The sequence below is a fragment of the Lactuca saligna genome, chromosome 9 (genome assembly GCF_052625555.1).
Source record: "Lactuca saligna cultivar CGN05327 chromosome 9, ASM5262555v1, whole genome shotgun sequence".
In the NCBI taxonomy this organism is placed as follows: domain Eukaryota; kingdom Viridiplantae; phylum Streptophyta; class Magnoliopsida; order Asterales; family Asteraceae; genus Lactuca; species Lactuca saligna.
In genome coordinates this window covers 22,636,713-22,651,324 of record NC_136425.1, presented here as the reverse complement: position 1 = coordinate 22,651,324, position 14,612 = coordinate 22,636,713, and the positions used below count along the sequence as shown (strand labels likewise).

General features: G+C 35.3%; 2 protein-coding genes across 2 annotated transcripts; one reads left to right on the top strand and one right to left on the bottom strand.

The window, feature by feature from the left end:
• Positions 1-1,393: 1,393 nt before the first annotated feature.
• On the top strand, positions 1,394-4,504 carry LOC145015337 (1-acyl-sn-glycerol-3-phosphate acyltransferase 2-like). Its single transcript, XM_078973803.1, has 11 exons — positions 1,394-1,623; positions 1,846-1,968; positions 2,201-2,240; positions 2,341-2,414; positions 2,584-2,643; positions 3,090-3,167; positions 3,257-3,415; positions 3,512-3,637; positions 3,740-3,832; positions 3,926-4,012; positions 4,086-4,504. The coding sequence occupies exons 1-11, from the start codon at positions 1,543-1,545 to the stop codon at positions 4,308-4,310; spliced, it is 1,146 nt and encodes a 381-aa protein (XP_078829929.1). The 5' UTR covers positions 1,394-1,542; the 3' UTR covers positions 4,311-4,504.
• Positions 4,505-4,532: 28 nt separating this feature from the next.
• Positions 4,533-11,576, bottom strand: NRPA1 (nuclear RNA polymerase A1). The gene is made up of 17 exons (XM_078973802.1): positions 11,388-11,576; positions 11,098-11,228; positions 10,435-10,764; positions 10,029-10,349; positions 9,666-9,941; positions 9,406-9,585; positions 9,151-9,313; positions 8,885-9,075; positions 8,713-8,802; positions 8,372-8,634; positions 7,945-8,296; positions 7,517-7,843; positions 7,298-7,436; positions 6,381-7,224; positions 6,159-6,299; positions 5,353-6,082; positions 4,533-5,282 (listed from the first exon to the last, which is right to left on the bottom strand). Exons 2-17 carry the CDS (start codon positions 11,113-11,115, stop codon positions 4,701-4,703), a joined length of 4,947 nt encoding a protein of 1,648 aa, XP_078829928.1. The 5' UTR covers positions 11,116-11,228; positions 11,388-11,576; the 3' UTR covers positions 4,533-4,700.
• Positions 11,577-14,612: the final 3,036 nt, after the last annotated feature.

Sequence of the window (14,612 nt, the reverse complement as noted above, 5' to 3'; positions counted from 1 at the left end):
TGTCTTAGTATTTAAAAACCAATTTTACAAATTTATTATACATTTAAATTTGATAGATCCAAATGAATTCAATATAGAATATATGTTGTTAAGATAACACAAAAAATATTATCCAGATAGAAATGTTGGACCCCTTTATAGAATGAAATAAAGAAGTTCGGTAAAAGTGGTATGCCAACCTTCAACCTAACTCAATGGAATTGTTTTTTTTTTTTTTTTTTTTTTTTTTTTTTGTAAAAGGAAAGACATAAAAAAGGTTCATGGTAAACAAAAATTAGGATCTTAAGTAATATATATATATATATATATATATATATATATATATATATATATATATATATATATATATATATATATATGTTATTTTGGGAACAAAAAGATATGTTAAAACTTCAAAAAAATCATTAGAAGTTTCACTTAAAACACCGCTACAATCGCATAGACATCTAGTATATGTTAGTTGTAGCTTGAAAAGTTTGAAAAAAACGAGAATGAAAACATACTGAAAAAATGAATGTGCACATGATTTGCATATATCTACATTTATTAAATAAACGAATTGAGTTTTTTTTACAACTTTTGAGTTGCCATTGGTCTAGACTAGACGTCTCAGTGCTTGTCCTGGTATTTTAAAATTTTGGGTGGATTTTTTGTTCAAGTTTTCACATAATTTTATAAATTTTAAACTCAAGAACGCAGATTATTTGTTCTAAAACATAAAAGTCATTATGATTTTACTTTTTAAGAACATTAACTCATGCACATCCATTATTATGATTTTTTAAATCTATCTCTTTCGTTTTAAACATGAGTTGAACATAAATATTTAGCTCAGATACACATTTGTTAACGCTTAATACTGTTGGATCAAATGTCCTTTGTTGTTATGATTTTATTGATCTCAATTGATAATGCACATTTCGAGAAAGAAAATGCAATATTAAAAATTACGTAATATTTTTACTTTTCGTTTGTGTATGTTTACAGTTTTTGGTAGATCAAGAATGCTACTTTAATTCATAAGTTTCTTTATCTATATTCATTTTGGTCAACAACTATAGAACTTTATTAAAGTTTATGCTATTAATTAAAACATTACGAAAAGAATATAAAAACAAAAGTCTTACTTATTATTATTTTTTTTTTACTTGAAGTTTTCATCCAAGTCTTGCAAAGAGAAAATAGTATTGCCAAATATAATTTAATTATAAATTTGTTGTTAAGTAAAATTCATTACTCCTATATTCATATACAACAAAAACAAAAACGTAAATATAGTATACTATTGTACAAACAAGAAAAATGAAGGACTAGATACGCAGTATATTTTAAACTTAAAGGGGCATTAATAGAAAATTGTACATTTCGACACCAGTAATCTTCTGCTTCTAAGAATTGCAGCTCTCTTTCTTCCATAATCCATATCCATCACTCTCTCCGTCCTCTTTAAATCATCCGAAACCTCTTTGCATCTCTCTCTATCGCATACACCCATCCACTCCTGCCAATCTACATAGATTCTGTTAACGGTGCTCTTCAGCAATGGCGGTGGCAGCAGCAGCTGTTATCGTCCCTCTCGGCGTCTTCTTCTTCGTCTCCGGCCTAATCGTCAATCTCATTCAGGTGCATCATTCGTTACTGATTTGTGTTTGTATGTGTGTATAATGTTTATGGATCATGTTTATCTAAATTCTTCTAGAGATGTGCTCAATTGTGTAATTCCTTTCGACTAGGATCGCGGCAATTATAATTAGGATTTTTTTATCATATCGATGTCATCACGAAGGTTCATTTATCTACCAATGTTGAATTTCACTGTGTTTTATTGTTATCGTGGGTTTTTAGGCGATACTTTTCGTGGTTGTTCGGCCGTTTTCGAAGAACACATACAGAAGGATTAACAGAATGGTGGCGGAGCTGTTGTGGCTTGAACTTGTGTGGATAGTTGATTGGTGGGCAGGAGTTAAGGTGATAATCTACTAACTTTCAGTGATTTTTGAACCATTTTATTAATATTTTTACAATCGTTTATTTCGCCGAGTTGATAAAAAAAAAATAGGGATACTTAGGGCTTCATGATATTTAGTTGTTTCTCCTTTTGAGTTTTCTCAAATCTGTCTTTCAGATTGTTTCTCTTCTATTGAAAACCCCATGCATTTTGATGTGTTTTAGTCTACTTTTCTAACACTGATTCCCACAGGTTCAATTGTACACAGATCCTGAGACATTAGAAATGATGGGTAAGAACATACCTAATTACATATACTTTCTCATGTGTTATATCTTATTTGGTCTGAATGAATAATATATTTCTTCTATATATACTAATTATATTTACAGGTAAGGAACATGCTCTTGTTATAGCTAATCACAAGAGTGATATTGATTGGCTTATCGGATGGGTGTTTGCACAGGTGATTCATTATTAAATATTCTCATTGCTTTTGTGTTCTCTACTTTCTTAGCTACTTTTAAAAAGCAACATGATAGGGCTAAAAGATTACTTTAAAAAAAAAAAAAAAAAAAAAACTTAAGATTTTTGAAACATGACTTACTCATGTTCATTGGATTGTTCTGTGACAGCGATCAGGATGCCTTGGTAGCACATTAGCTGTCATGAAAAAGTCATCAAAATTCCTTCCTGTAAGTATTTAAAATTTACAATCTTACGAAACAAACATGTTAAGTTTTTAAATTAATGATAATGCTGTATACACACTTTTTTGTATTCTCATAAGTCATAATACTTCCTCAATTTCAATGCCCCCTTATGGATTTCATAAAACAAACTACTCTGAACTTTAACACTGATTTGAATATGTTTAGTTTGTATAAACACTCTAAACTGTGCAAAAATGTTGTAAACAGAGACTTCTTTGATGGCATTGTGACAAAAAAAATCTTGTTAAATTTGAAGTTATTAAGCATTAGGTTTGATATTCAAAAGGTAAAAAGGGTGTATTTGGAAGGCGGATAGTTATAACTTTATGGATTATAATCGCAAAATGTTACCAAATTTAGAAAGTTTGTGGTTTGTTTATATGCGTAAGTTTATTTACAATTACGCGGTTGAATATATATATCTGCAGGTGATAGGTTGGTCAATGTGGTTTTCAGAGTATCTTTTTCTTGAAAGAAGTTGGGCTAAGGATGAAAGTACCCTAAAGGTATACCCTAATACTAGTTCATTCATTGACTTTTTTTAGTCAAACCTAAAAATTTAACATGCTTTGACTTTGTGAATGTGTTTCAACAGTTTGGTCTTGAACGATTAAAAGACTACCCACTACCCTTTTGGTTGGCTCTTTTTGTGGAGGGAACAAGATTTACACAAGCAAAACTTTTAGCAGCTCAAGAATATGCATCTTCAAATGGCTTACCTGTTCCTAGAAATGTCCTCATTCCAAGAACAAAGGTAATGTAATAATGTGTCATCGTGTTCATGTCATCTTATTTATTAAGTCACTTTCCACTTTCAGTCATTCATTCATAATTTTTTATTTACTTTTAGGGTTTTGTAACATCTGTAAGTCACATGCGATCGTTTGTTCCAGCCATCTATGATATGACTGTTGCTATTCCAAAAACCTCAACTCCGCCAACAATGTTGAGGCTCTTTAAGGGCCAACCTTCTGTGGTACTATTTTTATTAATAAATTCTCAAATAAACTAAAAAATGTGAAATTTCCACGATGATAAAAGATATTTGGTGTGTATTTTTATTTTTTTGTTGTTGCAGGTTCATGTGAAAGTGAAGAGGTATTTGATGAAAGATTTGCCAGAAACAGATGAAGCTGTAGCTCAATGGTGTAAAAATTTATTTGTCGCAAAGGTGCAGACGTTATGAGTTTGTTTGTTAATTGTTATTATTAAATTTTTTTGGGTCAACACATTAAGTCATTATGTTTTTGCTTATTATGGTCAGGATGAATTATTAGACAAGCATAAATCAAGCGATTCCTTCCCTGATTCAGAACTCCATGACATCGGACGCCCTGTAAAGTCTCTTATGGTAAGAAAGAGAATAGAAATAAATAAATGAATAAGGTAAATCAGAAATGCTTATACGGGTTTTGTGTATACAGGTGGTTGTATGTTGGGCGTCATTGCTTGTTTTTGGGACATTGAAATTCTTGCAGTGGTCTAATCTTTTCTCTTCATGGAAGGGGTTTTTGGTGACAGGGGTTTGTTTGGGTGTCGTTACAGTCTTGATGCAGATCATGATTCAATTCTCTCAGGCAGAACGTTCCAACCCTTCGAAGGTGGCCCCATCAAGGACCAGCAATGGTGAACTTGATAAAAAGAAGTGACTAGTATAAAATATATATATATATATATATATATATATATATATATATATATATACAGATATATTAATGGAACTTTTAAACTTATTAAACAGATTTATGTGGAAAAAAACTTTACTTTGGGTATTTGTTTTGTGCATGTCTAGTTTCTGTACTAAAGAAATAGAAGAGTTGAAAAAATTAGTTTGTGTTTTTAATATGTTTGTTATTTCATTACAGTTTGAATTTAGCAAACACTTGTATTAATAATATAATTTCAAACAATTACAACATTAAAGGTAATCCCAAAATCATGTGACAACAAATTTGAAAAACACAATGGGGACTAGTTCAAAATTGTTCTGGTATATGTGATGGGGGTAACTACCAAAAATACCCTTACGAAAACCAAATTTATATATCAAGTTTCTGCATCAACTCCATGGAGCCAGTACCAACTTTAACAGGCAAACCAAGACAAATCCTAGCGGTTGGTGTCTCCAAATTATCCATCATCCCATGAGAAGCCGCCTCAACAATAAACTTACTAGCAGTCTCAAAGGACATCTTCAAGAAGGGAGACACGGATTCCGATATGCTCCCGAATCTACTCATTGGGCGATAGCCTCCGGAATGAGTCATGTGATCAGCAATGAGACTTAAATGCCTGTAATCAATCTCCACACCATAACTCCCAAACACATTCTTCATCTCCAAAATAATCCCTGTTCTTGCAGCTTCAACTCCATAGGTGTTGAGCATGGTGTGTATGTTGTTGGAATAAACATGGTCCACATCAAGCTCATCTTCCATATCCCAAAACGCAGGAAGCTCAACTCCTGAAGCCTGCAATGCACACATTTTGTCTTTTGCTGTCTCCATGTTTTTCTGATTCCAACAGACTTGTTTCACGTTTACACTGTACTTGACAGGCTGGCACTGGTCCAGTTTTCCAGATCCTTTGATGTATACCTTTTTTGCAGCCTTCTGTGCAACCTACAATACAAAACAAACAAATTAGCTCAAAAAATAAATATGGATATTTTTGTGCAATTTAAGATTTTACCTCTGCAAGTAAAATCTCTGGTTCGTTTGTGAATCTAAAATGGACTTCAAGAGTCAAGTCTTTGACTTCAACGAATATTGACCTATCGAATTTTCTCTCCACAAATTCTTCACTGGATTTAGAGCTTGCTTTATCCGCATCACCTTCTTCTTGTTCTTGTCCTTGTTCTTCTGTTTCGTCGTCAGTTCCGGTTGCCATATCAGCATTCGCCACGTCAGCACCTCCATTTTCATCAAGATCCGAGGATGCTTCCTCTTCTTCATCTTCCTCTTCAGAACCATCTTCGTATTCAACCGAATCCGTATTTTGTCGTTTTCTTTTATTATACTCAGACCCAAGATCATCAGCTGTTTCATCTCTGTCATCATCATCGTCGTCATCATCCTCACCATCATCATGATCACCACCATCATCAACAGAAGCCTCATCATCTTCCCCTGAACGTTCCGTTTTTGAACTTCGAACACTTTTGATTCCATTAATTCTAGACAGCAAAACCACGTGTCTTTCAATGGCATCCTCCAATGCCCTTAGAAAAACATTCCTAAGTGTTTCCTGACAGTTATGTAGCGACACATGTCTCGGTTGTTTCAGCTTCACCATAAGCTTATAGATCCTACACGGACGATTATTATGAATCACAAGTGGTAACTTTGAAACTTGTACACTCTGCATAAGTTCTGCAACAGTAAGCTTCTTCACTTTCTCCACAAGTCTCTCCGCATCTTCCCTGTAAAAAAAAAACATAAGTACATTATTCTTATTATAGAAATATAAAAAAAAAAAATAAAAAGATAATAACTGACATTGATTTGTCTTGAAGCAATGGACATGTTATGATAGGAGTCTTGATGTTAGCAGCAGCTGTCATTAATATCTCCTGTAAACGTGGAATACCAAGTGTCACATTCATCTCACCACGTCCGGCAAGATGAAAAGTATTCAATCTGCATAATAAATAAATAGCAACAAACTTTACTTAAATACAAACTATAAAAAAATAATAATTTAAAAAAAGAAAAACTTACGTCATCTGAGTGGAAGGTTCACCAACAGATTGACCAGCAATGACACCAACGGGTTCGCCAGGCTGTGCAAGACTAGACAAATACTTTTGCCTTACCAACATCAATAAATCATCTTTCTCTTTTTTACCCTTCTGTTTATAACTTTTAACTTTATCTTGAATCCCTTGTGGTAATTCTTGAATGTAAGAATTGAATTCAAGTGGTTCGTTTAGCTTTTGACAAACGATTTCTCGATTAGCTTTGAGAACTTGAACATTATTTAAAAAGCTAGTTTGATGCACATCGACACCATCTTCACCATAATAAAACTGAACAATGGATCCATCAGCATCACGAACTGTGTAATCATATGAAACCTTTAAGCTTTCAAGATTCTTAATAAGACACCTTTGTAAATACCCACTTCTAGAAGTTTTAACAGCAGTATCCACCAACCCTTCACGCCCAGCCATGCAGTGAAAATAGTATTCTTGTGGGCGGAGCCCGGTCAAAAACCGGTCAATGATATAACCGCCTGCCCGAGCGGTGAAATCCCAAGGTGAAAAGCTGGGTAAAGTCTTCCCAGAAACCATTCTGGGCACCCGTTTTCCTTCCAACTCTTGTTGACCAAGTAAAAATGATATTTGTTGGAAATTTACCGAACTACCCTTGGCACCACTGATGGTCATGAGAGAAATGCAGTTTTGTGGAAAGGGTTTCATCAGTCCTTTTGGTAACCATTTTTTGCTGATCATTGAACCTTTATCTCTTAGCTCTGTTTGCATGAGGTTATCTAAACTTGCAGATGCTGTTGCTCCATTGCTTCTTATTATTTTCTCAGTTTCCAATTGCAACTCTCGTGTCCCTATAATTTCACAAATTAACAAATGCAAAAACCCTAATGATTTATAAAAAAAATTGTCAAAGTATATATATACCTAGTTTTTGATTTTCCAGGTTGACAAATTTTCTATGAACTTTTTCACCTACATCTTCACCTTCAAGTTCCATCTTCATTTCTTTGTCACAATCTGGTGACACCATTAGATCATCTAAACCACATGTAAATCCATGGAACTGTAGAATGATTATTACATAAGATTATTAATAACCAATACGAAAAATAATAACAATAAGTTATAAAAATAATTCAATACCTGTAAATAATTAGTGAATAATCGACTAAAAGCTCCAAGTAAAAGCCCTGCAATGTCTGGTCCATATAACTCTTGTACTGTATGAACCAAACCATACTTTCCAAATTGAGCTTTATCTATCACACCACTCACAAGCTCATTTTTCCAAATCAATAATCTTGTTTCATCAATTTCATTTTTCAATTCCACAACCTCTTTCTTTCGTTTTTTATTTTTTTTATTTTTATCCTCTTTTCCTTGAAAATACTGTTCTGGGATCTTCACCTTGTTATCAACAATACAAGGTGTATAACCTCTAGTCAGATGATTCAACAACGCTGTTATCACCTACAAAACACAAACAAAAAGATTCAAAAATTTCAAGAATTTTTATATGTTTGAGAATTTGAATAGAGTCAATATAGTTAAGATTATATAAAATTTATGACCTGTTTTCCTGTCCAAAGAGGCTTTGGCTTCCAGACAGCTGGAAGAACAGGCTTCACAAAGCAGCCTTTATCAGTAAATGAAGTTTTACCATGTCTTGAATTACCTCCATTAAACACACCAGAAGCATAAAGAAGCTGATTGAACTGTTCACGGTTTAAAAATGTGTCTTTCATTGTGAGAAGAACAGAACTGACAATATGATCTTGGATTAAGCCTCTAACAGTATCTCCTCTTGTTGGAACTATATATTGATTGTTTGCATTCACAATGTTATAAGCTTCAGAACGTGAGATTTCATCTTGTGGTAAATGAACATTCATTTCATCTCCATCAAAATCAGCATTGTAGGAACTGAAATTTAAAATCAACACCATGAAACCTAAAAACAATAAAATAATATAATATAACAAACAGAACTATTCTAACCTGCAATTTGCATAATGCATACGAAGAGTTTTCTCCCCTTTTAATACTCGAACTACATGTGCCATAATACTGGGCTTGTGAAGTGTAGGCTGACGATTCACAAGGACAATATCTCCATCTTGTAAATGGCGATAGACGATTTTACCCTCGAAGTCATAGTCACTGCTGTTTTTGGATTGTATAGCTGTGCCTCTAGAAGAAGGTAACTTTCTAGATATAGAAATACGCATCTTTTTGCTTTGAGGTAGTCTCACAGTTGACACCTGTTGATCCCAGATTAGATTGCAATTCTTTAAGATATTATTTACAAAATTAGTCATCATCAAATCCTATCAACACACCTTATCAGCATAATGAGTAGCTCCAGGATGAATATCAGAACCATTAATAATGGAATCTCTTAGTTTCACAACATTCCAAGGAGTCACTCTCTGAAAACAATTTAATCAAAAAATGTTATCTTTAATGAAGATGTAATAAATATACTATGTGCATCAGTAAAAATCAAATTACCTCAGGGTATGTCAACCTTAAGGCAAAATAAGGAGGAACACCGATTTCATTAACAGCTAAATAAGGATCAGGTGAAATGACAGATCGACATGCATAATTGACTCTTTTGCCCATCATTTTTTGACGAAAGATTCCCTCTTTCTTCTCAAGCAACTGGCATATCCCAGTATTCGCATTTTTCAGATTTGGATCTTCCACAAAAAAAAGATGCAATTTTAGTCCATATATCAAAGAAACAAGATAAAAAGATAAAGAAAAAGACTCACTTGTGGCAGTTTTGCTGTCAAATAGAACATTTACAGACTGTTGTAGGTCCCGCCATCGATCAGCAATCTTGGAACCTTCAAGTTTGTTGATATGAGCATTTCCCAATGATATATTTGACTGTAGCACCTTTCCTAGTAACACTGTTTGTGGATTCTCCATCACCTGTATTTCACCAATCATGTATTTAAATAAAAAAACTCAAAAAAGAATAGCATTAAAGTAGAATGTCTTGTATAAGAAAACTTAATACTTACAGCATCACCTGCTTTGGCAGCAGGACGAAATTTTGTAGGGGGGACAAGTAAGGCCTCTAAAAAGAACATGGTGTAACCAGTAGTTTTAAAAGATCCAGTCAGCCTCTCTTGCTGAATATTGCATAGATATGCACAAAGATCAGCTTCATTTTCCCACAAATCTTTCACTATACTTATGACCTGAAATTGTAATTGATAAAGAAATTAGAATCTAGTATGATATAGATCTTGATTGTAGATTACTATGTCTTGGTTTGTACCCTAGATGGTAAAAGAGTGCCTGTGTAGTTGTTCTTCAGCTCTTTGAAGTCAGAGGGCACTTTTGACTTTTTCTTCTTTATTTTCTTTTTGTTAGATGAAGATGGTGAAAATGAATTGGTCCCAGCAGTGTCAACTCTTTCATCTTCTGATACTTCATTGACATTTATAACCTCAGAAGTCTTGTCATCTTCCCCATCTTCTAACTCCTCATCTTGTATACTTCCCAATTTATAACCTTTCATATAGTTCTTTTCAGCATCAGCAACAGTCATTTCCTAAAAAAACATTCATTTACATAACATTACCTCAAGAAAAATATGCAAAATGACTTTGTAAGGGGAGGAAAGAGGAGTGAAACTAACCATACGAAACGATCCAAATGTAGGTTTACTGATCTTTGGGTTCTTAGCTTCACAATTTTTACAAGACTTGCTAGGGTTAGCCAAAAATTCTTTCAAAAGATTCCTTGCTTCTATATATTGAACAGATGTCCAAAAATCATGTTGTGTTTCTTCAGGGCTTTCACTTTGTGAACCAGAATGTAATGTGGAACTTGAACCATGGCTAAAATCATTGTCCTCCAGATCAATGTCTTTGGAATCCGAATTATTGATAACATAATCTTTAGCCCCAGAAACATCACCTTTTGCTATCTTCAATAGTTTAGACGTACAAACATTGACCTAAGGAATAAGATAGTACGCAACATGAGGACAATAAGATACAGGAACAAAATTGAAGAAGAATGTTACAGATTGATGATCTTACCTCTTCTTTTCCTGATCTAAAATGGCGACAAAAGAAGCATGTTTTCCTTATAAGAGTGAAAAGCATATCAAAAAGCAATGGATTGTATACTGGTGAAACAAGATCAATGTGACCACAATGCCCTGGGCATTGAAATGACTGCTGCCCACATGACTTACAGGGTGCTTGTTCATCCATTGGGCCCAACAAAGGATCATACAATCCTCCTGGCATTGGTCTTCCAACACTGTCAAGTAAAATAGGGTTTGTAATCTTTAAAACACTGTGCTTCCTGACCTCTTCATCAGTCATGAAACTGAACCTTACACCCTCCACAATCTCAGACGCACCCTGCAACAATAAGCTTGTAATTAGAGGTTCATAAAGGATCTGAAGATTTCTTGTTTGTCTAACACTCTATGCTAATTGCAAATTTAAGCTCATCATTCTATCCATGGTACTTTACTATAGAGTTTATACTAGTTACACTTGCTACCTCATATACAATAACATTACGCACCAACTAAGCATAGCACACTTCAAAAAAGTATACATATGCACAAGAATTGTTATATATAATATGGTAAATCAATGAAAACTATATTCAGCAACAAAGAGAAAACATGAAACTATGCAAAACTGATTGTCAATAATAAAGCTAAATGTGTGACTGATTTATTATACCTCGGTGGTCTGAGCCATCTTTTACAACTGAACAGCTTCAACGCAAATCGAAAACAGGTATATGTTCCAAAAGATAGGGGAGATGGGAATAGGGGATTCCCCTGTACACCAGACCGATGCTTTGCTCCTACCTGAGTAAGGAGTAAGGAAAAACTAAGAAGTAAGGAACATACACAGATGAGGAAAAGAGAAGGTGCCATTTACATGATGCCAGAGAGCACCAGCGAGAAGCGCAGCCGCCGAAATAGCAGTAGGGATGATAGATTTCCAAATTAAAAGTTAAAAAATACCTCTTTCTAACTTTACGGCGGCAGACAACACCAAGGAGCAGTAAGGGCGGAGCAAGGGTGAGGGGCGACTGATGAGGGCGGAAGAGTGATGGGGATGGAGAAGGGCGGAGGCGCACAGAGGGGCAGGAAGCTGAGAGAGAGCTGAGGGTTTTTCAAGGTTTGCAAATTGCAGGTACGGGTTATAGAGAGGAGTAGGGGTTTAGACTTTAGACGGTCAATTGTCTAAAATAACCCCAAACGTTGTTAAATATATACTTTTACACAAACAAATAAATGAGAGGAATAACACAATGAGAGAAAACAAAGCCAAAAGAATGAAAAGAGATAGAGGGTGTTTGGTTTAGTTTGTGTGCCTTGTAAAAAGATTTTTTATAAAAATTGTTTTTTAAAATGTGTTTAGATTAGTTTTTGAAGGAAAAAAAATCAAAAGTTAAAGTGTTTTGTTTAATTTTTACATGCAAAATGACCAAAAATGACATGTTTATATATTTATTGGGGGTAGATATAAAAGTAAGTTTAATGTTTTACACCGTTGAAAAATTGCAAAAGTCATGATTTCGTGACTTTTCAAAAAGATTAAATTTACTTTATTGGAAAAGTCATTTTGAAAAGTCTTTCTCATCTTTCCAAACATTTTTATGATTTTTTCTAAAATAAAAAACCAAAAGTTATTTTAGAAGTTAAACCAAACACCCTCATAATTTTATTTTTGTGTTTTAGAGGTCGAAAAGAATGATGGGGAATAGACTTGTTTGATGATGCACGATGTAGGTATAACAAGTTGTTATTATATTATTAGGTTACATAATTTTTTTTCAAATAAAATTGCAAAAATATCCTTATGATATGTATTTTTTTAAAGTTTTATTACAATTATGATTTTTTGGCTTTATGGTCATTTTAAACTAGTTTGTATTGAAAATAGTCCCTCTAAAATTTGAAATGATTATAATATCCTTGGGTATTATTTTTTAATTTTTCTTTCATATTTTAAAGCTAATATTTATTTATTTATTTTAACAATTAAAAAATAATAGATGACTCACCTTTCTCTCTCTCTCACACACACACATCGTCTTCTTCCTCAAGAAAACTCACACAATTTCACACATAGATACACATTGTAATTACACACATATACAGACACTAAATGATATGCTTCAATTTGGAATTGAAAATGATTGCATGTTCTTGGTTCTTGTACTCTTCTATCTTCAACCTCCTTTTCAAGAACAAACCCAATTTTGATCTTCATCGTGTTCATCAAAACTCATGTCCGATTTTTATCTTGTAGAGTCGTTCCTGTTGCAGAATTACAGATGCATGCACACATATATCTCTTAATTCTTGCTTATTGAAAACAATTTTTAAAACCCTAACTCTCTAAAAACGTTCCCCACAACAACCATCCTGTAACGACCTAAAATTTAAAACCAAAAATTTCTTTTAATAAAACATTACTTAAAGCAAAGTCATCATTCCAAAACATAATATGAGTATAAGTTTTCAAAACACATGTTCATTATCAGAGTAAACATTCCCAGGTTGTCTAATCTATAGTGTGTGCCATTCGATCACCCCGAGCTCTTCACTCCGCTACCGGAAGTACCTGAAACCAAAACTGAAAACCGTAAGCACGAAGCTTAGTGAGTTCCCCACCCTACCACATACCATGCATAACCACATACTGCACATACTAGGCCACGCCCGCTATCTTGGGCCTCGCCCCCTACCTCAGGCCTCGCCCGCTACAACGGCCCCGCCGCTCCAGGCCCCGCCTGGCTTCGAGCCCCGCTCGGATACAGATCTGTTTTACTTAGGCCTCGCCTGTCACAGGGCCTCGCCCGCCAACAAATAATAACACATAAACATATCACAACACATAACTAAACACATGCAACTGGTTCTGTCCTAAGGCCTCGCCTATCATGGGCCTCGCCCATGTCCTGCTACTGATGAGTCATGGAACCCCGTCCACGCTCCTAATGGTAGTGAGATACGGGCCCAGCCCACTCTCACTCCTGTTCTAGTTTGGGCCTCGCCCCTATTCTGCTTCTAATGAAATATGGAACCCCATCCACACTCTGTTATTGGTGAGATACGGGACCTCGCTCACACTCACCTCCCTACCAGGCACATACATGTATCACGCAGACAACAAGTATAAACTATCATATAAACAAATCCTTGGGCACCACCCGTTATTACTGGACCTCGTCCTGAATATCATACTAGCATACTGTACCTGGGGCTAACCCCCGGGTCTTCTACTTGTAACTATATGGGCCGGCATTGTGGCTTAGACCCATTCACACAAAGGGAAACTCACCTGCATTGGTTGAACTTGCTGATGATCTCACTAGCTGTTGCCCGGCAACTCACTGAACTCCTACTCCCCTTGCTCCCCGAACTACCAATATCAAAGCAATACCGAGTCTAACTGACCCCCGAAAGACAACCAAGTCAACCCTAGTCAAAGTCAACCTTCCAGGTCAACCCTACTCGCCGAGTTCAAAATGTTCAGATTCCTTCCATTCGCGTCTCGACTCGCCGAGTCAGTCCATGACTCGCCGAGTCTACCGATTTCTGAGTCCTGACCTGTCCAACTCGCTGAGTCTCCACCCGACTCACTGATTCGAGTCTCAACTCGAAGGGTTTGGGGATTCGCAACCTGACTCGCCGAGTCCAAGAACAGACTCGCCGAGTACAAGGCAATCTTCATATGACTCGACGAGTTGTTCATCCCACTCGTCGAGTTGCTCCACAACTTCATGCTACTCGCCGAGTCCACTCAAAGGACTCGTCGAGTCTATTCAAATCCCTTTACATGCAGAGGACTTTTGAGTCATGCATGGACTCCAAACTGTAGATCTATCCTTCCCAAGCCTATTCCTCACGTAAAGTTGCAAACTTTACGTGTAGAGAAGGAAATCTAGGCAAAATACACCATGAACTAGGGTTTAAGGCAAAGAGGCTCCATGATCCACTCAAGGGCTGATACTTTGTGCTTCTCAAGACCATCATATGCTTAGATCTGAAGTAGCAACTTCAAATATGGCTTCTAACTTGAAAGAATAACATCATGGCTAAAACCCCCAACAATAACACATATATCTAGGTGCAAAGAGGGGTCCAAGAACTAGTTTATTACCTCCAAATGCTCAGAATGAACTCATAATCCCAGATCTATAGTCCTTTCTTGCTCCTCCAACCTCCTTCTTCCTT

Coding starts and splice junctions, on each gene's coding strand:
- LOC145015337 (XM_078973803.1), top strand. CDS start 1,543: ATGGCGGTGGCAGCAGCAGCTGTTATCGTCCCTCTCGGCGTCTTCTTC. Junction 1,624..1,845: donor TAATCGTCAATCTCATTCAG/GTGCATCATTCG, acceptor GTGGGTTTTTAG/GCGATACTTTTCGTGGTTGT. Junction 3,416..3,511: donor TCCTCATTCCAAGAACAAAG/GTAATGTAATAA, acceptor ATTTACTTTTAG/GGTTTTGTAACATCTGTAAG.
- NRPA1 (XM_078973802.1), bottom strand. Junction 8,803..8,884: donor TAAGGTTGACATACCCTGAG/GTAATTTGATTT, acceptor AATTGTTTTCAG/AGAGTGACTCCTTGGAATGT. Junction 8,297..8,371: donor ATGCATTATGCAAATTGCAG/GTTAGAATAGTT, acceptor TTTAAATTTCAG/TTCCTACAATGCTGATTTTG.